The 25,323-nt window shown below is 40.1% G+C and overlaps 3 protein-coding genes and 1 long non-coding RNA gene across 4 annotated transcripts in view; 1 reads left to right on the top strand and 3 right to left on the bottom strand.

Moving 5' to 3' along the window:
• The first annotated feature begins 673 nt into the window (after positions 1–673).
• The window catches only part of rb1 (retinoblastoma 1), a 32,482-nt gene continuing 7,832 nt past the window's right edge, over positions 674–25,323 (top strand). The window contains exons 1-17 of the mRNA XM_080040954.1: positions 674–1,016; positions 1,505–1,625; positions 2,589–2,692; positions 3,960–4,094; positions 4,192–4,230; positions 4,335–4,384; positions 4,609–4,719; positions 7,340–7,485; positions 7,584–7,661; positions 8,688–8,797; positions 8,902–8,979; positions 9,406–9,493; positions 9,595–9,711; positions 9,812–9,868; positions 10,226–10,257; positions 10,429–10,505; positions 10,637–10,857. Of these exons, the coding sequence (XP_079897080.1) occupies positions 913–1,016; positions 1,505–1,625; positions 2,589–2,692; positions 3,960–4,094; positions 4,192–4,230; positions 4,335–4,384; positions 4,609–4,719; positions 7,340–7,485; positions 7,584–7,661; positions 8,688–8,797; positions 8,902–8,979; positions 9,406–9,493; positions 9,595–9,711; positions 9,812–9,868; positions 10,226–10,257; positions 10,429–10,505; positions 10,637–10,857 (1,668 nt within the window). The 5' untranslated portion in view covers positions 674–912. The remainder of the gene's footprint in view (positions 1,017–1,504; positions 1,626–2,588; positions 2,693–3,959; positions 4,095–4,191; positions 4,231–4,334; positions 4,385–4,608; positions 4,720–7,339; positions 7,486–7,583; positions 7,662–8,687; positions 8,798–8,901; positions 8,980–9,405; positions 9,494–9,594; positions 9,712–9,811; positions 9,869–10,225; positions 10,258–10,428; positions 10,506–10,636; positions 10,858–25,323) is intronic.
• LOC307260678 (lysophosphatidic acid receptor 6) lies at positions 11,253–12,339 on the bottom strand (the record flags this gene model as incomplete). The annotated part of the gene is made up of 1 exon (XM_080040956.1): positions 11,253–12,339. The coding sequence occupies one exon, from the start codon at positions 12,337–12,339 to the stop codon at positions 11,389–11,391; it is 951 nt and encodes a 316-aa protein (XP_079897082.1). The 3' UTR covers positions 11,253–11,388.
• On the bottom strand, positions 14,843–18,130 carry LOC307260677 (lysophosphatidic acid receptor 6-like). Its single transcript, XM_080040955.1, has one exon. The coding sequence runs from the start codon at positions 17,662–17,664 to the stop codon at positions 16,558–16,560; it is 1,107 nt and encodes a 368-aa protein (XP_079897081.1). The 5' UTR covers positions 17,665–18,130; the 3' UTR covers positions 14,843–16,557.
• Positions 21,817–23,857, bottom strand: LOC307260679. The gene is made up of 3 exons (XR_013845191.1): positions 23,645–23,857; positions 22,707–22,783; positions 21,817–22,617 (listed from the first exon to the last, which is right to left on the bottom strand). It is a non-coding gene; the product is annotated as an uncharacterized lncRNA (long non-coding RNA).

The raw sequence follows: 25,323 nt of genomic DNA, 5'->3' as shown, positions 1-25,323 counted from the left end.
TACTTTTGCCACAAGATGGCAATGGTTGCACAACGACACAACGGTGTGTGGGAGGGGATGGGGACACTGAAATCTCGCTTAATTGTATTAAATAAAGAATTTTACAGTCACTAAAGAGAGTTGACTATGGCCAATGTGACAATGTTGAGATTGGTGTTGCCTTGATTCGTGGAAGAAGTAAACACACCATACATCAGTGCGTAATAATAACCATAGACTGTAAGGAAGGCTAATGGTAATAATAACACGTAAAAAGAAAAAGAAAACCACACAGAACGTCAACAAAAAGAAATAGGGGCAATTACATAGGCTACACATAGATATTTACAACAACTGTAAAGACTGTATTTTCATTGTATTATCTGTGGCTTCTTTGAAATAACCTCATAATTGTAACAAGCCTGGATGGCGGGATATATGCAAATGAGCGGATGTTGCGTGGATATTTTCCCGCGTTTTAGCCTCTTGAGTCGGGGTTAGTTCGTTTGTGTATTGTCACGTGACCCTGGTGAAAGCAAACTGTGCTTAGCCCGTCGTCACGGAGAACTTGAGATACATATTAGGATATAAAACAGGTATTCAATGAAAAGGTCGACTATAGTGGGTTCAACAGGGGCAAATTAGCAGAAATAGTGAGTGTGCAGATTAGTAAACACGTTATTGTAGACACTGACCGCGAAGGCAGTCTCAAAGTTGGGATCCCGTCGGCTCCGGTGCCCCGCCGCGCCCTTTGGTGACAAAAAACAAGCGCCCCCCTCTACCACGGTGTCAGGAAGTCGGTCAGGTTTTGTTGTATTGTTGCCACGGATCTCACGCCGTGGGCTTTAAACTTATTCAAGCTAATTTGTTGCCTCCCAAACATAGTTATCTGCGTAATTATTATATTTGCCAGCGAGGATACCGGACACAAAGATGCCACCTAAAAAACGCAACTCTGGAACGACACAGAATAAGGAGCTGAAGCCCGGGGTTGAAAGTGCCTCTCTGGACAAGAGTCCAGAGTTATCTCTTAAAAAGTAAGACTATGTAGTCTTTCAGTATATCAGCAGTCAGCGAATGAATTATTTGCTCTGTAAAACGTGTGTACTCTGTTCCTTAATGGGTATCTAGTGTGTGCTGTTGTTATAGTCTGGCGAACAAGCTAATGAGACTAACCGTTAGACCGACTAGCTAACCGCTTCAGACGAAGTCAAGCCTGTTTTAAAAGCTAATTCGTGTGGATATTTAGCGTTTTTCAACCATACCCAACTGTTCACGGACTATGAATGTGTTGTATCAAGTGTTATATTAGTATGTATGTATGTATGTATGTATGTATGTATGTATGTATGTATGTATGTAGGCTATGTATCAATACATATATACATTCTTCGGCTAACAAGTCAGGAAGCTTCCACCAGTGGGAGCCTGCTGTCATCTGTGCACAATGTTTTGATGTCCTGCAGCAGCTGTGTTTGTGTTCGTTTTCTCCTCGTCACTGATACATGTTCTCCATCGTCTACAGACACCGAGACAAGGATGCTGAGTTTGTGAGCCTGTGTAAGGGCCTCCATGTGACAGACCTGGTGTGTGACCGAGCCTGGACACTATGGAAAACTGTTCAAGACTCCAAGGAGATGGTCTTTGTATGTATTTACACTATGTGCACTTCATATCTGTGATAGTAGATGTGCAATGTTGTGATCCCGTTGGCTGTCCCATTGAAACAAGAACAAAGGCATGGGTAAATATTTTATTACCCTGGCCTGGTTGAAAACTACCCAATCCTGGAACCAAAATATTAGCACACTAACTGTTTATATACTAGTGGTTCGGTATAACATTGCTATTGTAACCTTCATAATGAATATGCCCTAAGAATCAAACCCTCTCTATATCTAAAAATATTTTTGTAATGTTGTGTCAAGTTTGTGTTACAAGAGAAAATATGTTCAAATGCACTATCCTCCTACGGTAATTTCAGCGTGACACATGAACTGTAGACAGGAGGGCTGTAGTCCAGTCAACTTTATTGTCAATTTCTGCGTTAGTGTCGGACATAGAGGAAATAGAAAAATACGTTTTGATCCGACCCACGGTGCAAGAAAGGAGGATGCATGTACGCAATCCACAGACTTATGTGTTATATTGGGCTGTCACAGGTCTTGTGTGACTGACAAGTAGCGTCTTTTGAGATTTAATGTAAAAATGCATATATATTAGTGTTGCCTTAGATGCTCCCAACATTTCACGTTATACTTATCTGGTGATATGTAGCACAATGTGTATGTGTGAGGTTCTCTGCATGTTGGGGTTGGACAAACCTGCAGTTTATAAATGAGGCTCCAACTTGTATTCAGCACGCAGTCCCAGTGCTATATCAATTTTCATTTCTAACCCTTTGTTAAAAGGTGTTAGTGTTTTTAAATTAATATTTTTTTTACATACAGGGGCATGTTACTTCGTTCTTCTGACATATCTATTGGATTGCTATAAGCCGTCCTTGTAATATTAATGTTCTCCAACCAAGTCTTCATACTAATTGAGGTCATTGATTCAAAATAAAAAAGCATGATAATTAAAATGTATTTTTGTACATCTCATTTCAGGAAAGTCAGAAAAATCTGTGGGGAGCTTGTCTGTTTGTGTTGGTGACAGACATGGACGCTGCCTGTTTCACCATTACTCAGGTTCTGAAAGCAGTCGGTCTGAAGTAAGTACTCGCTATGCATGACGCATGTTTTGACAACTACTCCTTGGTGCTCGTAGTGCAACTTAGGGTGTATTCACACTGGGAAAGTCTGCTATTTCACTTGCTTTGGTCCAGACCAAATAGAGTTTAGATTTTTTTTGTTTGGTGTTGTCCACTTTCATATTGCCCCTCTTGTAAGTGAACCAGCATTACGAAGCAAAACCACACGTGATCTGAGGTCATTCATTCATTGGACAGACATTCTGGGGTGGAGAGAAGCAGGAAGAACGAAGTAAAAACTGCGAAATATATCATTGATATAATATGGGGTTAAAAATAATAAAAATGCCTATATCTAGCCTATAAATAAAGAAGAAAAAAATCTAATTATTCTTGTTTCATATGGTTATAATATGAAGCCCTATGACAATGCCACGTTATGTGGCTTGTAGTCTACGATGTGAAACATCATTTTTACTGTATTTTTGCTGCTGGACGTGCGGCTCGCGAGAAGAATAGGCTCATGCCCACACTCATGTGATTAAGCTGTGTATCAGCTGGGTGTCAGTTCGGCGCAGTTCAGCTCCAAACTGACACGGCTATAGTATTGACGGTCCCGTTCATGGGAGCAAAATAAAAACACACACTTCTTGCGCAGCGTGAACCTGTTGGCACTGTGCGGGAGATGCTCCCCTCTCCTTCATCTGATCGCTGAACACATTCAGCATTTGTACGTGTCCTCTCAATCAAATGTACTGTAATATATTGTTCTGGTCTCCCGGTCAAACCACAACTTATCGTTCTAACAGTGGCGACAACAACACTTTCCCATAATGACGGCAATTTATTAAAAAAGAAAAGGCATAGTGCTTCCTGCATTTGGGTCGGATCGAGTCTGGACAAATTCACACCACAAACGAACTGCAGCAGAGTGCGTTTGGAAATGCACCGAGACTACCTCTTCAGCTGGGTCTCGGAGCGTTTGTTTGGTCCGCCCCCGAGTGCGATTGCTGTATTCACACCTGCCTGAAAGATGCGCACCGAAGGCGGAAGTGCACCTGAGTTAGTTTCAACCGAACTAAACACGGCATGTGTGAAAACACCCTTAGTCATCCACATGGATGAATGATATATCAATCAAACATACACTCTCTAAAATGATAACACATGGCTGCTCTTAGCGCCACGAGGTCATTGTTCAGGACGCTTTCTTTAAAAAGTAATAATATCCACTTGAAGTAAAAGTTTGTCTGATATCTTTCTGTCTTTCTGACGATTTGTTTTGCAGTGTGAAGCAGTTTGTGGGTGTGGTGAGGAAGTTGGATGTGAACTTGGATACCATCAGTACCAAGGTGGATTCAGCTCTGACCCGATTGGAGAAGAAGTATGATGTGACGCGGGCTCTCTACCAGAGGTTTGAGAAGTGAGTGAACACATCAGCACTGTACAAGGGTTTGACTCATGTGGAACTGTTTTCGGGAAAAATTTTATTAATTTGTTTTTTCTTTTCTTTTTTTCAGAACTTGCAAGGAAATCTTTGCTTTGGTTTCAGACGGCAAGTAAGTTAGATAATTTTTATTTAATTCATAATTGTTGATAATTGAGTGTTTATGAATGATGTGACGCAAGTTTGTTATTAAATGTGCTGTGTCTTTTTTCCAAGGGAGAGGGAGACCATGCGGAGCTGCTGGACAATGTTTCTTTTGGCCAAAGGTACGTTTTGAAACAGCAAGCTGTGAACACACTTGATTGAATAGTTTTCATGTTGCTCATCTTTATCTTTCCATCCTTCCTTCCTCCTTCGTGCACCGCTGATGAGCTCAAATGAACTGGAAAATCTTTGTCATTTCAAATCGTTGAACAGTTCTGTTGTTGTCAGTCCACAGTATAAGTGTTATGACGATGCCTCTCATGTGCTGTGTCTCTGCTCGGTGCAGGAAGGGCCTTGCAGATGGAGGATGACCTGGTCATTTCATTCCAGTTGCTGCTTTGTACACTTGAGTTCTGCATCAAGCGCTGCCCTCCAGACCTCCTGCAGCCTCTATACAGTAAGCTTTAGTGTCAATTACTTAGTGCTCAGTCTATACTTAAAGTTGGATTCAGCAATTCTGGTGTAGCTTGTTGTCAAAAATCCCTTTTTGTCAAAAATAGTGTATATTTCCTCATGATCCGCAACCTGTGCTTAAAAAGAAATCTGGTGTTAATACTAGTGCTGTCAAACGATTTAATATTTAATCGCGATTAATCGCATTAATGTCATAGTTAACTCGCGATTAATCGCATTTTAATTTATTCTAGCCTGAATGTCCCTTGATTTCTTTTTTTCCCCATTATTTTTTCTCATTGTAATGCTCTTATCACACCCATTCTAATTAAGATATTTTAGAATAAATACACTGAATTACAATGGTGTAATTCAGTGTATTTCTTCTAAAATATCATAATTTGCAATTCAGTGCAAATAACAATATAGACCCCCCCCAAAAAAAACAAAAAACAAAAACAAAGCCATAAAACAACATAGGGTATATAGAAAAAAAATAGTATTAAAGCTAAATTAAACTGGTTGTTGTAGGCCTAAATGTTTTGGGAGTCTTTCATCCACGTGTGTGGAGTGGACACACTATGCCTGCGTGCAGGTGGTTGCCATGGTGCTGCTGCAGCCGAGGCTTCGTAGCGAAAATTAAAGTGAAAATGAATGACTGGCAGCTGCCACCAACATTCATGGAGGTTTTTGGTGTGCGCGCAGGGTTATAAGTAGGACTTTTGCAAATGACAGGCTTTCTTTTTTGTTCTTTTCCGCATAGTCTCAGAGTCACACACGGAAGACTCTACTAGTGAAGGTCGCGCAGCTGGGCTAGGAAGTGCTAGGTTCCGGTTTCTGCTTCAAAATAAAAGTCAGAATTGACTTGACGTTTTGCCAGTTAAATGATTTTAATGTGAAATTACGCTGTAGGACATATTCCTTTTGAATTGACTAACTTAAATGCGAGCCATATGTATAGTTTGCGGTGTTTCAGTTGTTCTAAGGGGCACTTTACACGACAACACGAAACGGTGCAAACGCGGAAATATTCTCGCGGTTGCACTATATAATTTACATGAAAACAGCAAACGCAAGCATGAAACCGCAAGTTTTTGAGATCTACTCCCAGGGAGGATTATAGCAGTCTATAACATTTGCTGTCAAAATACCCACACGCGAGTTATAAAGTTAGAAGACAACACAACATGCTAGGTGTCTCCGCGGCACCATCACTGTGATCAGCGGAGAGTGTCGTGCAGGGCTCAAATATAACACTCGCCAATTTAGTCTAAGCGATTAGTAAGTTATTGAGACCACCCGACACTTTTTCTGGGGAAAGATTTGTGCTCTGCCGGTTTTTCTAGCAAAATAAACGTGTGTAGCTTCTATATGCCACGGACACGGCTCTCTCTACATTAAAAAAAACACTATCCATAGTTCAGCGTGCAGCGGTTAAGTTACTGTTCAACAAAAGGAGCATTAAGGCTACGGCTTCACAGTAAAAGCATTTCACTGGCTAAACATTAACAGCATTTCACTGGACAAACGTGAGTCGACTTTTATTTTGAAGTACGCCTAACAGGAAAGTAGCCTCTCACGAAGCCCCTTCACTATCAGCATGTCTTCTGTTTTCACGAGTTCAATGCGGTGAAATAAGAGGACAGAAAGCTTGTAATTTACAATACTTGTAACCCCAAGCTTACACCAACCGCTTTATGAACGTTAATGGCATTACTTATCGGTTACAGTAAGGTTTTATGCATCAAATTGTACCGGAAGAGCTATCTACTAGGCTGTGTCACCGCTGACTATTGGCTTGGCATGGCTGCTACACTGCTACTACAGCGATTTGGTCCCGTTTCCTCTGAAAACATGTGTACGAGTGAAGATGTCAGATAAATTGTGTCCGAACGTTTTTTTTTTTAAACCAAAAACGGGAAAACTGTCACGTTTTCACCGTGTAAAGTGCCCCTAACATTACTAGTTGATGCAACAGCATGAGAAAAAACCACAACGTTTGCTAGACCATGACGAGCGTTAATCGTGCGATAAAAAAATTGACGCCGTTAAAATGGGTTTGCGTTAATGCCATTAATAACGCGTTAAACTGACAGCACTAGTTAATACGGACTGTAAACGGGTATGTAAACTAGCAACATGCCCTTTTTACAGAGCTTAGGCTGTGTTATTCACTTCATTTCTGTTTCAGGGCAAACACAGTGCGTACCGGTAGCGGATTGTGAGGAGATGTTCACTGATTTTGACAAAAGGGATTTTGACAACAAGCGTTGACTGAACCTTTTTTAATAAGTTGTTATGTCTTGTCATTGCACTACTAGATCCAATAGGCTGTAACATGGAAAGTAAAAGAATTGATCCATAAAAAGAACGGGAAAAAAGCACTGGAATTTTTTTTTTGAGTCAATTGTAAACATGGCTGCACATCTTTTGACCTAACTTGACTTCAAGGGCTTTATTCATATACAGTAATGCTTTATTGATAGTTCATCCACATTATGTTAATAAAGTATATAGTATTTTGTATGGCTTTTTGTGTTTTCAAGCTTTGAAAAATGAAACACAGATTATCATCTTCAGATATCCTGTTGAGATTTTCTAACCACTTCAATGTTTTACTTCAGAATCTGCTATCAGCCAAGTCCAGAGTCCGCAGACACGAACATCTTGTCGCAACAAGAGCAAGGCCAAATCGCGACCTGTTGAGCCAGAGGTCGATTTGCAGCTTCTCAACACCTTGTGCAAAGAGAATGAATGCAACGCAGAAGAGGTTTGAGCACCCCCCCCCCCTTCTGTGTAATTTTTAAAGTCATCGTGCCCTTTAATCTTGTGTATTTGTCTTAATTTGCCTTCTAATTGTATTGGCAGGTGAGGAATGTATACCAGACTAGTTTCTTGGCTTTCCTGGACTCATTGGATCTCTCCAGCTCTCCAGATTTCCCTCAGGTAGGGACTTACTGTTTGGAATCAATGTCTGCTCTTCACTTTCCGTTTCCATTTGTTATCTCCATCCTGTTTGCTGTTCCCATGTTTGAGTGTGTGAGTGTGTGACAGCTGTTCTCTTCGCTGCTCATACATATTTGTTTTCATACATGCACGGTGTCAGGAAAATGTGCACTCAAGCAGGAGATCCTTTTTTAGTGTCAGGTTAGTTTATTGCAGAGGTGGGAATAAAGTAATAAGGAACAGGATGCTACTGTTTGCTGAAGCTGACACTGTCCTAAATAAAGATACTGGACATGCTTCTTTTACTGCTACCTTACCCCATTAATGGACAGGTGATGAACATTTTACACAGGCGTCACATGTAAATATAATGCAAGTTTCACCTTACTGATAGGAGCTAAGAGGGGTTTGAGTAAATTGGAGAAAAAAAAAGTTAAGTTTAGTGTGAGGTTTTTTATTTTGGCCCAGCGTTTTTTTAAAGAACAGTTGTCTTAGTCTGTTGTCCTAAACTTGTTGCAGACAAGTTGGAGCCCTATTGCCGTTTTCAGAGATATATTTATTTTTTAGATTGAGATCAGATCGGATCCAGGCAGACTCGGACAAGTCTCATCATACAAAGTGTGTTTTCCAGCGTACTGAGTTCTTTAGAATCTGATAATATAGTTTTCGGGTTAAGATTTTTTTTTTTTAATCTAAAATATGCATTTAGCCCTCAGTGTACAAAGTATTTAGCATTCCTACAACAGTAAAATTGTTTTTATAGAGAAGATAGGGGCTATGATCACAATACCTCACCACTGTGTAAGCAACCATGCATTGCTTTTGTTTTTGCTAGTAAAGCATCAAGCATTTTTGTAATTATGAAGAACTCTTCAATCTCTGTATGTCATGCAGTGCACTTCACAATTTTGTTTTGATAACTTTGCATGTAGCTACCAGCAAATTGCAGCATAGTGATGGTGTTTAAGTTTGTATGTAGGGAAGCAGTTAACTTTGAGTAACTTCAGCCTTTAACTCTCGCTACAGGTGAATGACCTCAACCAACAATATGACGAGCACTACCTCAAGACTCGGGACTTCGATGGAAGGCTGTTTTTCGACAGAGATGAGACCGTTCTTGCTCCTAAAGTCGAGATGTAATTTCAAATTTTCTACACTTTCCTGTTTTTTTTATCTTAATCTTTTTAATATCTTATGTATTACTTATTTAAAGTGTTTAATAATCTCACCCTCCATTCAGATCACAGGTGGAGAGAACGCCAAAGAAGAACCAGCTAGATGACGATGCTATGCTCATCCCTCCCCAAACTCCAATCAGGTGAGCTTTTAGGAGTCACTCACCTGTGTTTAATCATTTAGTCAACGCTAACCCAGCGAAGAATGACTGAGCACTCATGTTGGCTTTCACCAGCACCTTTTTTAACATTAGTACAATTTAAAATATTCTCACCTAAGTGTCCATATACAATTTTGGCTGCTCAAGTGCCAGCAGGGGCATTTGGTTGCTGAAGTGAATTAAATTATAACTTTATCTATAAAGTTTTTTTTTTTTTTTTTAAATAGCAAAGAAAGCATTTATTAAACAAATGGAAAACCTAACAGTGGAAATTGTTTTTGGATGTCCATGTACCATTGGATGTGCAATCCAGTACATTATTGGGCATATTTCACTGTGTGAGTTGTTCTGATCATATGTCTGAGTCTGTCCTCTAGCCCTGTCTGATCTTTTGCTTTGCCTCATCAGAGCTGCCATGACCTCTATTCAGCAGTTGAGGGGGGATCTCAACTCCAGTGGGGACCAACCATCCACTAACCTGGCCACATATTTTAAAGTGGGTCTCTAGAAGTGTTGCCACCAATAACAATTTTCCACAGAAATGCATTTTACCTTAATTTGACCCTTTTTTCTTGTTTTCTTCTTTCCTGTGCTCAGAATTGCACCGTAGATCCAACTCAAGGTGTGCTGAAGCGCTTGGAGACACTTGGACAGGCGTTCAGCCAAAGGTTTGGTGAGGCGGTGGGCCCGCGCTGTGTGGTTCTTGGTAGACAGGTATGAACTCAAACTCAATAGGACAATGAGCAGCAATGGCAATACTTGCTATGATGTTTAAGTTACTTTATGTCTGACTTGTATTTCATTCATCTTCCAGAGATTCACCCTCGGTGTCAGACTGTATTACAAAGTCATGGAGGCCATGCTGAAATCGGTATTTGACTTGCTTAATTTTGATGAGATAATAATTTTTCACCCGTTTAATGATTTTGTATTTTTATTGGTTGCTTATTAATAGGCTCAGGTTAATTCAAGGGTTTCAATTTCAGTTGACCTATCAAAAATGCTCCCGAAAAAAGGAATTGATCAATCTACAGTATGTTATACTTTAGATATTAACAAACTAGTTTTATTTTCACTTTCTATGTCCTAACTTTTGTTAACCTGAGAGAGGGGAGAGCAAACACAATCTGTCAATAGGAAGCAACTCACATGGAAAAACGTGTAACATGTAAGATAACTCCTGCTCATGTTGTTCCTCTCATTGATCTCATATTTTTTAATTCTGTAGGAAGAGAAGCGACTGTCTGTGCAGAACTTCAGGTATGTGTTATTAACTTTCAATTAAATCAGTGGTGAATTATGTGGCAAGTCAGTTTTTGTGTTTGTATTCTATTCACTTCTGCATTTGTGCTTCTTTTTTTCTTAGTTGTAAGTTCAGTGTTAGTCAATTGTTGTTTGCCTTGACCTGAGTCACATGATTTCCATTTCTAGTAAACTCCTCAATGACTCCACATTCCACACCTCACTTTTGGCCTGCGCTTTGGAGGTGGTCATGGCAACATATGGAGGTGAGTCCAGTAGTTACAAGCTAAAAACAAATGCAGTCACACACACCCCCCTCTGGAATAACTGTATTGTATCTTACAGTTATCCATATTACAGGTACACATATTAATGTTGTTTGCTCCTCCATAATTAGAGAGCAGTTTCAAGACTGGAGGATACAACAACAACAGCGGCGAGGCAGCTGAGACAAACGTGTGCTTCCCCTGGATACTGGATGTGGTGGACCTCGCCGCCTTTGACTTCTACAAAGTCATCGAGAGCTTCATCAAGGCCGACCCCACTCTGAGCAAAGACATCGTCAAACATCTGGAGACCTGCGAGAACCTCATCATGGAGAGGATTGCATGGAGAACGGTCAGTTTTTATCTCTCATCGCTACTACAGTATGCTTTGTCAAAGCATTGAAATACGATTCATGCATCCACCACATAAAGACACAGAACCTAAATAAATATATCTGTTTAATGTATTATATTATTCCAACGGTTCAAGAATATTATAAATGACATGAGATCAACATATTTTACAGTGTAGTATTCTAATAATGTTTCATCAGAATCTTTGTAATATGAGGCAGGTTCCAAATCAATTCAACAGTCACTTTATATGAGAAAAAGACAGTGCATAACAATATTTCACAATCACATAACTAACATATTAACTAAGTTGACAAAGTGCTTATTGGCATGGCACTGAACCCCAGACTTCTCCAGAGGTGCTTTATTAAGAAGTAAGCTTAAGTAAATGCACAAAACATTCAGCATGCATAATGGTTTTAAACAATTCTATAGATAGTAATGTAGTCTCTTTAAGATAAAGTAAAGATGCTGCTCTTTTTTAAGAAAGGGTCTCTCTATCAGTAGTATTGTGAGATGATGTGTGTCACTAGCTGCTGCTCCCTCCAGCACCGGGCGTCTCCCTGTGCAGCCTGCTGCTGGAGAAATAATAGATGAATGGGTTAAAGCAGCAGTTGGAGCTTGCTAGCGATAGCATGACGGGGTGCACAGCCTTGGTGACCTTGGCTAGGCCACAGTGGGGCAGCAGCCCCACATGTGTGAGGGTGTATCCCAGGAGGTTGATGTGATACGGGACGAAGCATAGAAGGAAGACGCCCAGCACCCAGTAAATCACTGTGAGCGTGTGACGCCGGCTGCGGCGCTGCCGGTGTCTCGGCTGGCTCAGCACGCTCAGCACTCTGCAGTAGCTGTAGAGAAGCAGCACACTGGGCAGCAGGAATGAGCCCAGCACTATGCCCAGAGCTAACAGGATGACAGTGCGGTGGCGCTGCGAGGACGGGTCCAGCAGACAGGGCCAATGTTGGTGAGCAGCCGCAGAGCGCAGCAGAGGCAGACCCACACTGAGCCCCAGCACCAGGCACCAGATCCCTCCACTCACCAGCTGTGCTACACGCAGCCTGCGAAGTGTCGACGCCAGCGGGTGCACCACAGCAAAGTAACGGTCCACAGCGATGCACACCAGGAAGAAGATGCCCCCATACAGGCTGATGTATTTGAGGGTGAAAGTGAGGCGGCAGTATGCCACCCCAGGACTCCAACCGGACACGGCTCTAGCCTTTTGGTGGTAGTAGTAGATTCTCAGGGGCAGGGAAATGACAAAAAAGAAGTCGGCAGCTGACAGGTTGACCATGTATACGGCGGTGCTGTTCATAGTGCAGGGAGACAGCCACAGTCTACGCAGAGCCAGGCTGTTGGTGGCCAACCCCATCAGGAAGATGACACTGTAGGACACTTGATAGAAGGTGAAGCGGTAGCTGGTGTCTACTGTGCAGTTAGACAATGGCTTGGCTGGCAAGTCAGTCATATTCCATAGCTCCATGTCACAAAACGATTTGCTGCTCCGACAATTTAATTGACTGTATCTGGAGGAAATGAGTTTGGCTGAAGTGAACATGAGATAGGAGGAAGAAACATGTTCAGTTGCTTCTGCCGGAGCTGTTAAACCTATGAAAAGTAGAAACTTAATAAACTCAAAATGTCTGTTGTTTTATAGAAAGTAAATTTGCTTAGGCAACATGAGTACACTTCTAGAGCTTACATAGACAAATTAAAATTATATATGGAAGAGGACAGTAAGAATAATGTTCTCAATAAAGATTTAACTACACCTTCCTGCTCTCGTAAAACATGCAGCAATTTGGTTTCATAAAACAGAGCTGGAAACATAGACACCCCTCACTATGAAATGCAATTGCCCTGCAGTAAATATACATACAATGAAGCTCATAAAGTTGTTAGGTTTAAATGGTCAGAGGTGGTAATTTAAATTGTTTAGTCAATAGTTTCTTGTGCATAAACCAATATCCGGTAAAGCATCTTTATGTCAGTGTTGGGGAGACACTGATCGTAAGCGGTGCACTCACTACTCTAGTGCATTCATTTGTTTTTAATTATTCTTTATTTTTGGCTTTTTTATTTTATAATAACAAAAACACACAACTGTAAAAGTGAATAGTGCATTCATTTTAACAAAACAATTGCAGGATTATTTTTGATTTGTTACTATAACATTCAGTCAACTTGCAACTAGTCTTAATAAAAATGTATTTAATTCTCAGTATAATTATTTGATAAGACATCAAAACATTTTCCCGAATTAACATGTAAAAAAATCTTCCATAGCCCCTTTTTTTGACAGACATCCCTGGTAATTTTATGCTCAATCCCTTATCCTATAAATGAAATGGTGCCTTTTCTTTCTGAAATATACTAACTCCTCTAAAACAATGAAGTTATCGCCATTAGTAAACGTCTGAGTTTGTAACTTGTGAATTGATCTTGAGGAGATCAATTCACAGTCGTTGTTTTGTTAGTCTTTCTCTCATCAGATTACATTTTTTACAACTACAAGTATTGTGCCTTTTTATTTGATTATTAACTGTGGAAGTCAAAGAAATTATTATATCACATAAGAAAAATATTGTTCATTATGTTTGTCTTTAGATAGTATTTGTGGACCTTCTTCATTTAAAATGTTAATATTCTAACAAAGCCTGATAAGTTCACATAGTTATTAACTGTTTTCATTTTATTAAAACACCATATCTTAATCTATGATAAACTGTACATGTTGGCACTATTAAGATAATAATTAAACAGATCAAATTTGTAACTCACCAGTATCAGGATCTTATCAATGCAGTGGCAGTGTAATAGTTATTTTTCCACTCAGCTGGTGTTCAGCAGCAGGATAACTTGATACCATGACGGTGCACACGCTACTGACCAACTGCTCTCTCTCTCTCTCTTCATCACTCCCTTCCCCTCTCCCCTCTCTGTCTCTCCCACTCACCCACAATCACTTCTTGTAGTTTGTTCTACTACCTAATTATTTAGCTAATTGAATCAAAATACCAAGTAATCTTAAAGAGTACTGATCACTATGTTGGCACCAGCAAGTGTTCTCATTAAACTGAATTTTGTGATCAGCCTTACAATTTTGGTAAGTCACTACCTCATGGTGGACATCCCGTTTATGGCCTCTTGTTAATAACCTACACAGGTTATAGGAGTTAATCATTTACTACATTTGTCAGCCAGTTGATGGATGAATAGCAATCTATCATTGGGAGAATGCACTCTAATAAGACAGCAGTGTATTATGGCAATAGTGCTCCCCAGGAAGAGCATGTAAGTGTGGATATCAGTCCACGGGTACTAACCACGAGTGAGCTTTCTCTATAAAATATATGTCTTAAAGGAGTCAGCAATTCCTGAGAACATTTGTTTTAAAAATCACTTTGTCGAAATCAGTGAATATCTTCTCACGATCCTATACCTGTCCTTATGGTGTGTGCGCTTAAAATAAATCTGATCTTAATACACAGCCTAGGATCTGTAAATGGGTATGTAAACAAAGTGTATGTAAACAAAGGGGACCCACCGTAGGTAGCAACATGTCCTTTTACAAAGCCTAGGCTGTGTATTAATACTGTTGTTTTTTTGTAGCGTAAACACAGTACAAACAGATTGCGGGGTCATGAGGAGATATTCACTGATTTTGACAAAGTGATTTTGACAACAAGCATTCTCCAGAATCACTTGATCAACCTTTAATTAGTCAGAAATAAAATCTAAACCCTCTGGACAATCCTTTTGACCATGATGAAAATGCATTTATTAATCTCTTTAAATCCATATCAGCTGGATTTAACCAATCAAATTGGAATAAAATGTAAGCAGCGTTGAACTTTCAGTCTTTGTTTTAATTACTAGGCTAATAATGCACATACTACGACCTTGCTGTACATTCAATTGCCCTTGAGAGACACATTTGTATTGGATAAAACATAAAGAGAAAATGAATGACACAACACATAAAATAACAGAAGAATAACATTTTAAGATTTAATCTGCCGTGCACAAAAAATATGAATCTTATATTCATGTTATGATTTATCACTTCCCAACACAGAAAATTCAATCTTTTATTCAGGTTACGATTATCATTAAACTTGGGAATGTGATGCCGTGACTGATTTAAAAAAAAAAAACATTTCCTTTGACAAACCCTTTTCACACACTAACGTGTAAGTATCATCATCATCATTACTACAATATTCTACAAATACTTTTTCTGCACAAAATTCTTATTTCCAGCTGCATCCTAAATGTAAGTTGATATGCCTTACATGTTGTACTGTAAGGAGTCCAAACGTGGCAAAATAAGACATTAGAAAATGTTCAGTTGTTTTATTTGTCTCAAGGATGCCAGTTTGAAGTGTATGTCATGGATTAATCACCAGGTCCTTTCTCAGTATTGCAGCAACCACCACTGTGCCTGATTTTTTTAAACATACCTCTCCCTCAAGAGGGCATGTCATTGCTCGCCTACTCCACTTTCACAATCCTTCTTGTCAGTTTGGTGGTGGAGATGAGTCTGCCCTTGTCAGTCCCGACCCTCAGGCTGAACCTCTCAACAGGAATGCGGTAGTGCTCGGTCTTGCAGCACACAGCATTTACATGAAGCATCAAGTATTTCACATACATTCAAGCTGCAGCGTGTCCCATTTACATCATGGTTTGTGTTTTCACTGTACCTATTAGTCCATAGGCAGGCAGACATGTAGTCAGTTAATCTTGTTTTAATGATACCCAATACATATCTGCAACTAGAGAAATGTAATCTAAATTGACTTTACTGTTGGTGTAATTCTCCTAGAAGATTAGTCTTTACAGACACAAACCGCTTAAAATATTTTGACATGACATATGTTCATAAATGCCACAAAGATTTTTCAGAAATCACCATTATTGATACGAACATTGGCAGTGTTAGTGTTGCGTTGGACAATGCAGTGCAGCTATCAAATACTTAGTACACCTGCAATCTACATTTCGAAATTGATTGACTCATTGTGCTTTTGTGGCGTTGGCCAAGCACAGAACCTGTAATTGTGTTGTTGGTGACTAATCAGCCTACACACATTATTTGGTAGCTATCAAAGAGTGGCATACGGACACATTATACCTAATCAAGACCCCACTCTATCAAACAAATAGTGTATTTCACACTCACACCAGATCTTCTAAAGGTACTAACTATTTTATTTGTTTTCGGTATATCCTGCTCTATAAAGTGCTTAAAAGCCTTAGTGAAGCCACAACTACTGACAAACTGCACAGAACATAAAAAAGAGTTGTAATAATACTGGTGAGAATTGCCAAAGCAAAAGATTCCCAACTAGGAATCTGCTCTGAGGAATAAGACAACAATTATAAAGTCTTTTGTGCAAGAGCTGATAGTTTTCTAACATTCGTTGCGCAACGTCACCCCGATGAAGGATAATTATCTTGCAACATGTTTTTTTTTAAATGTTCACTTGTTCCAATCTTTCATTAACTGAATAGGGATCAGTGTGTTAATTCCAAGTCTAAAATCCTAAGTGTCCAGATGAGAGAGTGACTCCTTAGTATCCATGGTGTTTTAAGTGTTGTTATGACCTCTTGGTCACTCTGCTTCAACCTACATCCCCAGATTGAAAGTAAGTTTCACCAGCAATACTCACTTAATCATGTCGCATAACAAGATTTTTATTTAGACTGAAGATTCATTGAACAACTCTGTGCATTTCAGAGGCCTCAGAGTCAGGTTTCTGGGTGCTGTGGCTGGACTGCTGTTTGCTGAGCTGTTTGCCTGTAGTCTGTCGAATAGCCTGGCACCGTTATGCCATACTCTAGACTTGCGTTTGATGGAGCTCTGAATGGTGTCTGAGGTGAAGTAGTAAATTACTGGATCAAAACAACAGTTTGTCACTGCTATGCACAGTGCAATGGGGTAAATTGTTCTGACTACATATTCTGCGTCGCATCCCTTGATCACATTGGAGCGGACCATGGCGTAGAAGATGAGATTAATGTTGTAGGGAATGAAACAGAAGCAGAAGATGAGCAGATGCACGACAATCATCCTCAAGATTTTGGTCTTGTTGAGGCTCCCTCCACGAGCGATGACTTGGGGTTTTTTCAGCGTCCGAAGCACCATGATGGAGCAGAAGACATTGACCAGCAATGGGATGATGAAGCCCACTGTCTCAATAAACACCACCACCTTTGACAGCTCAGCCTTCCACTGTTTCTTGGAGTAGTTTTCAAAGCAGAAGTGTGAGGTGGTGGAATTAGCATTTTTGGGTGAAGTGGTATCCAAAAGTAACCCAGTTGGTATACTTCCAGAAAGAACCATCACCCACACTATACAGCAGGCCAGTTTGGCATTCCTCCTCGTACGAATGGTTTGGGATCGAAATGGGTGCACGATGGCCAGGAAACGGTCAACGCTGATGCAGGTGAGGAAGAGGATGCTGCCGTACATGTTGGTGTAGAACAGGGCCACAGAGATCTTGCAGAGCACACTTCCAAAAAGCCAGTCACGTTTAACAAAGTAAACAATCCGAAAAGGCAGGCTGAGGACAAAGAAAGAGTCCGAAACGACAAGGTTCATCATGTATGTCGTGGTCTCGTTCCGCAGCTTCAGGGTACACATAAAAATGTACACAGCCACCAAGTTGAAGATAAGTCCAACAACAAATACCAGGCTGTAAACCCAGACGTACAGAGGGTACTTGAAGTCATCGCTCTTGGTGCAATTCAAGTGATTTTGATTCACGCCCACTTCAGGCAGTGTATAACTCTCGTTACTATACATATTTAGACTGGTATTAAATAGTTCTCCTCAATTCCAGTGATACAAATCCAGTTTCAACTTGTAAATTAGGAACATTTACATTTCTTTGGGACGGTAAAAACCTGAACACTAAACAATGCTCAGTTTCTGTGATTTCATGCTATGAAAAAAAAGTTAAATATGCAATAACTCCACAAAATACCTGCATTAATATCCAAAGTCCTTTACATCCATTTCATTTTGTGGAAAAACTGTCCTTCACTTTCGATAATCCTCAGAGTGAAGTTTGCACTCTTTTCAAGTTGTCTCACGCCGTTGAAGTGTTTATTTGGTGAAGAGTCGCGTCCTTCTCTTCAACTCTGACAACACATTTGAGTTGCTCTCCCCTTCTCTTATGTCCTATGTGTTGTTGCAGCAGCCCTTGGGGGGCTTAGTGATCGTTACTCTTAACCTTGTAGCAGACAGCAAGTCAGTGGCACCAACAGAGAGAACTGGCTGGACTGTTGAAACACGGAGGGTGGAGCCTCCCTTGGGCCAAAGTCCTCCCATTGCTGCTTTGTTATCACCCTTATTTGAAATACGAATAATGAGACTCTCTCAGGGTTCTTTCTTCTTGGCTACTGTAGGTTTTGTTTGTTTACATCACCCACCCAAAGCAACAAAGCATTTTGTGTATTCAGCAGGAGATTTAACTGTCTGCCTGCTAAAACAGTATTTGCACAGCTTTATAGCTACATGAATCTAAAGTTAACATTGAATACAGGATTCTTACTTAACCTAAGAAAATATTGCAGTGTGTGTAACCATTATATGTCAATGAATTCAAATAGTGAATTTCAAATAAAGGGTGTACTTTTGAAACTCGTTGGTGGTGTCAGTCGGGCGTGGCATGTTTGTCGCGAAGAATGTGCTAATCGCAAGTTTGTGCCTGCAGTCATTGTGGGAATCTCTGAGTAGTATTCCACACCCATTTTCCTGTATGATCTCACTGCAGATTTGTCTCAGTATTTGCACACTGATATCTATATTCACCGCTCGTTTGTTATCTTAACGAGCCAATATGTGTGTTTGTAAGAGTGGGTTTTGTGTGAGGATTTATGGAGAAAGCATTTTTTTTAATAAATTACATTTTTTATCTATATCTTATGAGAATTAAAAACTGAAATCAGATAGGACGCTAAAGGGCGTGTTCTTGGGTTAACATAAAAACAGGAACGATTAATCAGTCGTTGTAATTTAACTGCTGGGGTATTCCTGCACTGCTACTTTGTCACTGCTACAGTAGATGCTATAGGTAATAGCTTCATGATGTCATGTGGCCATTAAACACAAGTGTTGGGATATTAGTATTTTCAGAATTGATAAACGATGATAATTCAGATTTGATGTTTGATCATTGCCTTGTCACCCAACTTGTGATTGTATTTTCATGTGAACATCCTATTTATTAAATAAGTCCCCCTGTAGGGCAAATGATAAGCCTGCAGTGGTTACATTATCTGATAGATAAACAGACAGCAATAACTGCAATGAGAGTGTTTTGATTAAAATAGCAGATAACATTGTGCTCTCAGATCAGATAAAAAGGCAGTTCAGACGGAGTAGCACACATCTTTATGTGCGGCCTCAGGACTGATTCATATTCTGCTGTGGCATTTCTTCATAGCCAGAGTCATTGAAAAAGAGAGTTGCAAAATGACCATGTAGTGAGACAGGTTTAAGATACAACAATGGCTTCAGTTCACCATAACAACAATGCAATGTTCTCAATTTGGCCAGTCATGTGAGGGGGGATGGTGGGGGGGACAGTTTGAAGATTCAACAGGGGGCATAGTACAATAGGAGAGGTGTGGCCCGTCTGAGTGGTTTGTTGGATATGCATTTGAGGAATCTACATTTCAGTTTACAATTCATTACACTTATAAGTCTATACAAGATATAACAATGTTTCCTATTGCATTAATAAGCATTCCAACATTTGAGTCCAGAGATATATCATATGTAATATCTGCCACTACAACCATAACCTTCTGTTGTAATTTGAAAATGTGGAAGCAACGTGTGTGGCATGGGAATCAAATAGTGCTTTCTGTCATCTGTCCCTCCCTGGATGAGGTTCAATGATAGGCCTTTCACACCAAAAAGAACCATGAGCCAGTTCCGGGCTGGTGCTGGGGCCAGTTAAAAACTGGTTACAGCCTTATCCTAGTTATGAACCGGTTGGTTTCACAACGACCAGAGCCAGCCATGGAGCCGGCAAGAGAGCAACGTCATGGTGTCACTGTAAACGTGTGTACGTCGCCCGACGCCGCTGCTCTTGTGGCTAACGCTAAAGCTACCACTAGCTTGAAGCACAATAAAAGCGGCGAATACGTCTTATTTTTACACGTGTTGGCTCTCACTTTGCAAACAAGACCCATACAGCGTATTTTCGCCGGTCAATTTGATCGCTACGTTCGGTAATTATGTTATGTTTACGTCTCGTAGTAGTGGTGTTTTTAAATATGGCGGCATGAGGTCTGAGTTGGTCTGGTTTATGAAGGTATTATTGTAGCATAAGTCTTTAGCACATGTAACTGCAGATTTCGAATGCGTAAACTGAAGTCACAAATGTGTAACAGTAGATTTGAAGTCGTAAATATTTGTTTTGCATGTGTACTCCAAAGTCACAAATGTGTAACAGTAAATTTGAAGTTGTAAATATTTTTTCTACCATTGTGGACACAAAATAGGGGCTACGAGTTCACAAATCGTTGTTACGGGTGCACAAATCCTATCCTGTGCATCACAACTTCAAAGAGTCATGCGCTTGACACTTTTGCTACAATCATTGCAGCACAGTTGGTGCAAAACACATTTGCACACCCGTGTTTCATAATGTGAGAACATGCCCCCAATTTGTGCATTCGTAAACCCAAATGTGAACTAACGCATCAGAAGTTGCACATCTGTGAAAAATGTCCTCACAAATAAAATGATATCGAGCACAGCATTTTAATGAGCGAGCACAAATCGATGATACAACTGCTCAAATCTGTTCCTACAAGTCTCAGCTGAGGGTTTTCTCTGCTCGAATCTGCTCCTGCAAGTCTCGGCTGTGGGTCTTTTTGCAGGTAGATTTGCACCACGCCCAGGTGGTAAATGTGGTGCAAAAGTGTTTCGTATGCGTAGAACAGATTTGTATCCGTAGAAGGTGGGCGGGACAACATTGTCGCATCATCCAATGAAAGCGCCGGTTGGGACACGTGACGTCAGCATGTGAACAGACTGAGGGAAAGCCTGTTTCCTTCGTCTCCCTCATATGTCCATGGCTGGTCCATGGTCGTCTCTTTTCACCAGAAAATGTAGGAAATGTAATAATAAGGGAATTGAATAAGAGGGAACTACAGCGGAGCCTTATGCCAGTAGTGAAAGTCATTAACAAGTTTACTTTAGCAGATATAAGGGCCAGCGTCGACGTCAGTTAACGTCTGCTGTGTGATTGGCACTGGTGTAACTGTTTAAACCTGCTGTTTTTCTCTTTAAAACCTTTACATTTTAATAAAAGTAGTCTTATTAAATAGAGAATGAATTTCCATTATATATTTTTTAACCTTTATTTATACAGGTATATCCCATTGAGTCCGAAGACTCTTTTGCAAGGGAGACCTGTTCCCATTTACACACATTCATACACCGATAGCAGGCTAACTATCGACAATAGTTTATTGTCCCGCAGCCGCTGTCAAGGCTCCTGGCTGTTAAAACTATCTATGGTTAAAACACACCACACGCAGGGGGTGAGGAGGACGTTGCAGGCATTGAGGACCAAAGTAAATAAAGTAGGCCTACATATCTTGCTGCAGAGTATTCAGTATCTAAATCCAGAAATATGCTTATAAATCATACACTTAGTCTTCTAAATGTAGTAAGCTTAATTAATTTAAACTTGTGAATAGTGAAGTGAATAAGTAACCTACTCTACAAGGCAATAGAAAAGTATAGAGGACACATTAAAACTGAATTGGAATAATTGTTCCTCTATCTCACATTTTCCATGTGAAATTATCACTACTTGTATCACAAACTGATAATTAGATGATCAGGTTTAACTGTGTGCTTATCCCCAGACAGTTCTGCTATACACCTTACCTCATGTGACGTGTCCAGAAGAACAGGGTACAAAGCTTCATATAACCTCATTTCAGTGATTACTTTAATTAATCACAATCACAAAGTGTCACACCATAACATTTTATGCAGTTTAGAACATGTTAATTCAGATCACGTGCTGCATTAATAAGTAGGTCTGCATGCTGCTAAAGCAAGACTAATAAATGCCCTATATCAATTATATTTATGATTTGCAGTTATCACATCAAAGCACAATCAGTACAAATGTATAGTAAAAGCTTACCCCACAAACAAATCACAAGATTTGGACTTTTTAAAATATTTGTGGATTTACTAAACATATACATACGGTCAAAATGAAAAATACAAATCAACCAGTTTAAAACTAGAATGCACTCACAATTGCATACCTCCAAGTAAAGTTGTGTATGGCGTTATTTTATTAAGAGAAAATGAACAAAATACCCAAAATGCTCTGGCATGTGCCGGAACAAGACTTTATAAAACAAAACATAAAACTAGTAACTTAGTCCTTGGTCTGTAGCCCAACTGTTTACCATATTTAATCAAAATCTCCCCTACCTTTTTAATATGTCAAACAAATAAACATGACTGAGTATGTCACCTCATTTACTGCAATCAATATGATTATGAATTGAGTATGATCTGACTTTGTCTAGATTTATAATAATCACATTCTAAAAATTGAAAACAAATTGTGTGTAGAGTGTAGAGTCAGACTGATGTGCTGTGACTGCCAGGTGAGTTCCACGCTGCTCCATCTTCGGAGATCTTCTCAAGGCAGCAGGAGCAGTGAAGTCTTCAGTTATCTGGAGTGTCCTTCCCTCAGCAATGCATACACTGGGGACGGAAACAATTGTTAGATCCCATTAGTGATGTTATAGTAAACACATGACGGCTAATAGTTAGGACTGACTGTAGCTGCTCACTGTACAATGGCTTCTCCCTGACAGGGTGGAAATCCCAGACACTTGTGCAGGCCTTGTGCAGGACAGCCAAGATGAGTCTGTGGAAAAGCAGATTGTGCCATTCAGATGTTAAGATAATGTTAAGATTTATAAAATAAATAAAATACATGTAGGTTCGAGTTGATGAAGAACACAAAGCTAAAAACTAATCAATATAGTTTATTATAACAGCCCTGCAATTCATTCTCTTCGTGGGGGGTATCTTGTCATTAGTGACTTTTAAAATTAGTTGTAAATGGTTTTTTTCTGGCTGGAAAAACAGATATAAGATATGATTTAAACACGATGGAGCTGCACAATTAAAAAAAAAATCCTTTGCATAATGGGACGCTTGTCTACCTGTTTTTATTCAGAAACAGCAACATGATGTTGAGACGGGCTGAGCAGAATAGTATACTGCTCACATGTGTTTATTTGGATCTTCATAGCCACTATTAAGACAGAAAACGCTCTATATGAGGTCGACACATGCTAACATTACATCCTGATGTAAAACTAGTAGGCTATGTATGAAGGTGCCGATGTCCCAGAAAAGCAGACATACAGACACGCTGATTATTATTATAGCAACGAGACTCCAGTATTCAGCTGACTCATATTTCCCTGGCTAGCGCCGGGATTATTTTAACTGATTAACGGAAGGATTCATTGGTCAGCCTTCTTATTTTACGTTAACAGTTAATTATTAACATCCTTAGAAGTGACCAAATGCCTTAAAAAACGGTACATCCTTTAAAATAATATGCTAACGAACATTAGCTGTTATACCCATTATGACTTGTTAGCTAGTGGTTAGCTATGCTGCCTGCAATACATTATAACCACACGTTGCTTCTCATCATTGAACGTATTATACCGACCAACTTTGAAGTTTAAAAACATAAGAAAACCAGACTTACAGTTCATAGTTTCCGTGGTATGAATCTCTGATGGCTCCGTGTCCTGTAGGCTCTAGCTAAACCCTAGGTCTGTGTTCGTGACCGTCAGTCCAGACACTGCTGTGGCTCCGGACAGAGATTGTGAAGCAGCTCAACTGTTTATTAAACCACCGCAGGTCCTGGTGTTTAATGGGTATCCCCTCCTCAACTTCACCGTGTCACATAATAAGCCTCCTGTCCTGTCTAAAATGATCGGGAAACCACCTCAAAACTAGCTAACGCGGCTTATTTACTGTTACAGACACCTTGGACTACTTTTCCTCAAAGGCTGGAGTACATATAATATAATTCTCCATTACTTAAAAAATGCTATGTAAAACTACAGAAAAAGAGTTCAATTCACTACTACCTACTACTTCGCATTAGTTTGATAGTTGTTGTTGCTCATTTAGTCATTTCCTACAATTTCTGGTGAAAAGGGACGAAGGAAAAAGGCTTTTCCTCCGTTTGTTCACATGCTGACGTCACGTGTCCCAACCGGCGCTTTCATTGGATGATGCGACAATGTTGTCCCGCCCACCTTCTACGGATACAAATCTGTTCTACGCATGGTTCTACGCATACGAAACACTTTTGCACCACATTTACCACCTGGGCGTGGTGCAAATCTACCTGCAAAAAAACCCACAGCCGAGACTTGCAGGAGCAGATTCGAGCAGAGAAAACCCTCAGCTGAGACTTGTAGGAACAGATTTGAGCAGTTGTATCATCGATTTGTGCTCGCTCATTAAAATGCTGTGCTCGATATCATTTTATTTGTGAGGACATTTTTCACAGATGTGCAACTTCTGATGCGTTAGTTCACATTTGGGTTTACGAATGCACAAATTGGGGGCATGTTCTCACATTATGAAACACGGGTGTGCAAATGTGTTTTGCACCAACTGTGCTGCAATGTTTGTAGCAAAAGTGTCAAGCGCATGACTCTTTGAAGTTGCGATGCACAGGATAGGATTTGTGCACCCGTAACAACGATTTGTGAACTCGTAGCCCCTATTTTGTGTCCACAATGGTAGAAAAAATATTTACAACTTCAAATTTACTGTTACACATTTGTGACTTTGGAGTACACATGCAAAACAAATATTTACGACTTCAAATCTACTGTTACACATTTGTGACTTCAGTTTACGCATTCAAAATCTGCAGTTACACGTGCTAAAGACTTATGCTACAATAATACCTTCATACTGGTTGGTCAGGATAATCCCTCCCCCGGGCCGCTGGTGCAGGCAGTTCTTACCTCAAGCCCAGCTCAATCCTAGGGTTGGAGTTGAACCGGTTTTTACAGGCCGGAGCCGGTTCTGATTTTGCGGCGGTGTGAAAGGCATTTCAAAAAACTTATCTTTGCCCTCCCTGGAAATGTTATATGATCGAAGGTTTTTGTTGAAGGCAGGTGGTTTCCTTGTGAATTTTGCACTGTTGACCAGACCTTTTTCTTTTCTTTTTTTAAAGATATTTTTCATGCGTTATTGACAGTTTGTAGAGACAGAGAGAAATGGGACAGAGAGGGGAAGACATGCAGAGAACGGACCCAGGGGTGATTCAAACCCGGGTCTGCTGCGGGGCCTTGGCCCGGGGGGCGACGCCCTTACCCACTGCGCCACGGGTGCCCCCCAGACCTCTTTCTTTGAGCACCT

This window comes from Ammodytes marinus (genome assembly GCF_949987685.1).
Source record: "Ammodytes marinus genome assembly, chromosome: 14".
Lineage (NCBI taxonomy): Eukaryota > Metazoa > Chordata > Actinopteri > Uranoscopiformes > Ammodytidae > Ammodytes > Ammodytes marinus.
This window is presented reverse-complemented; position numbering and strand designations above follow the sequence as displayed.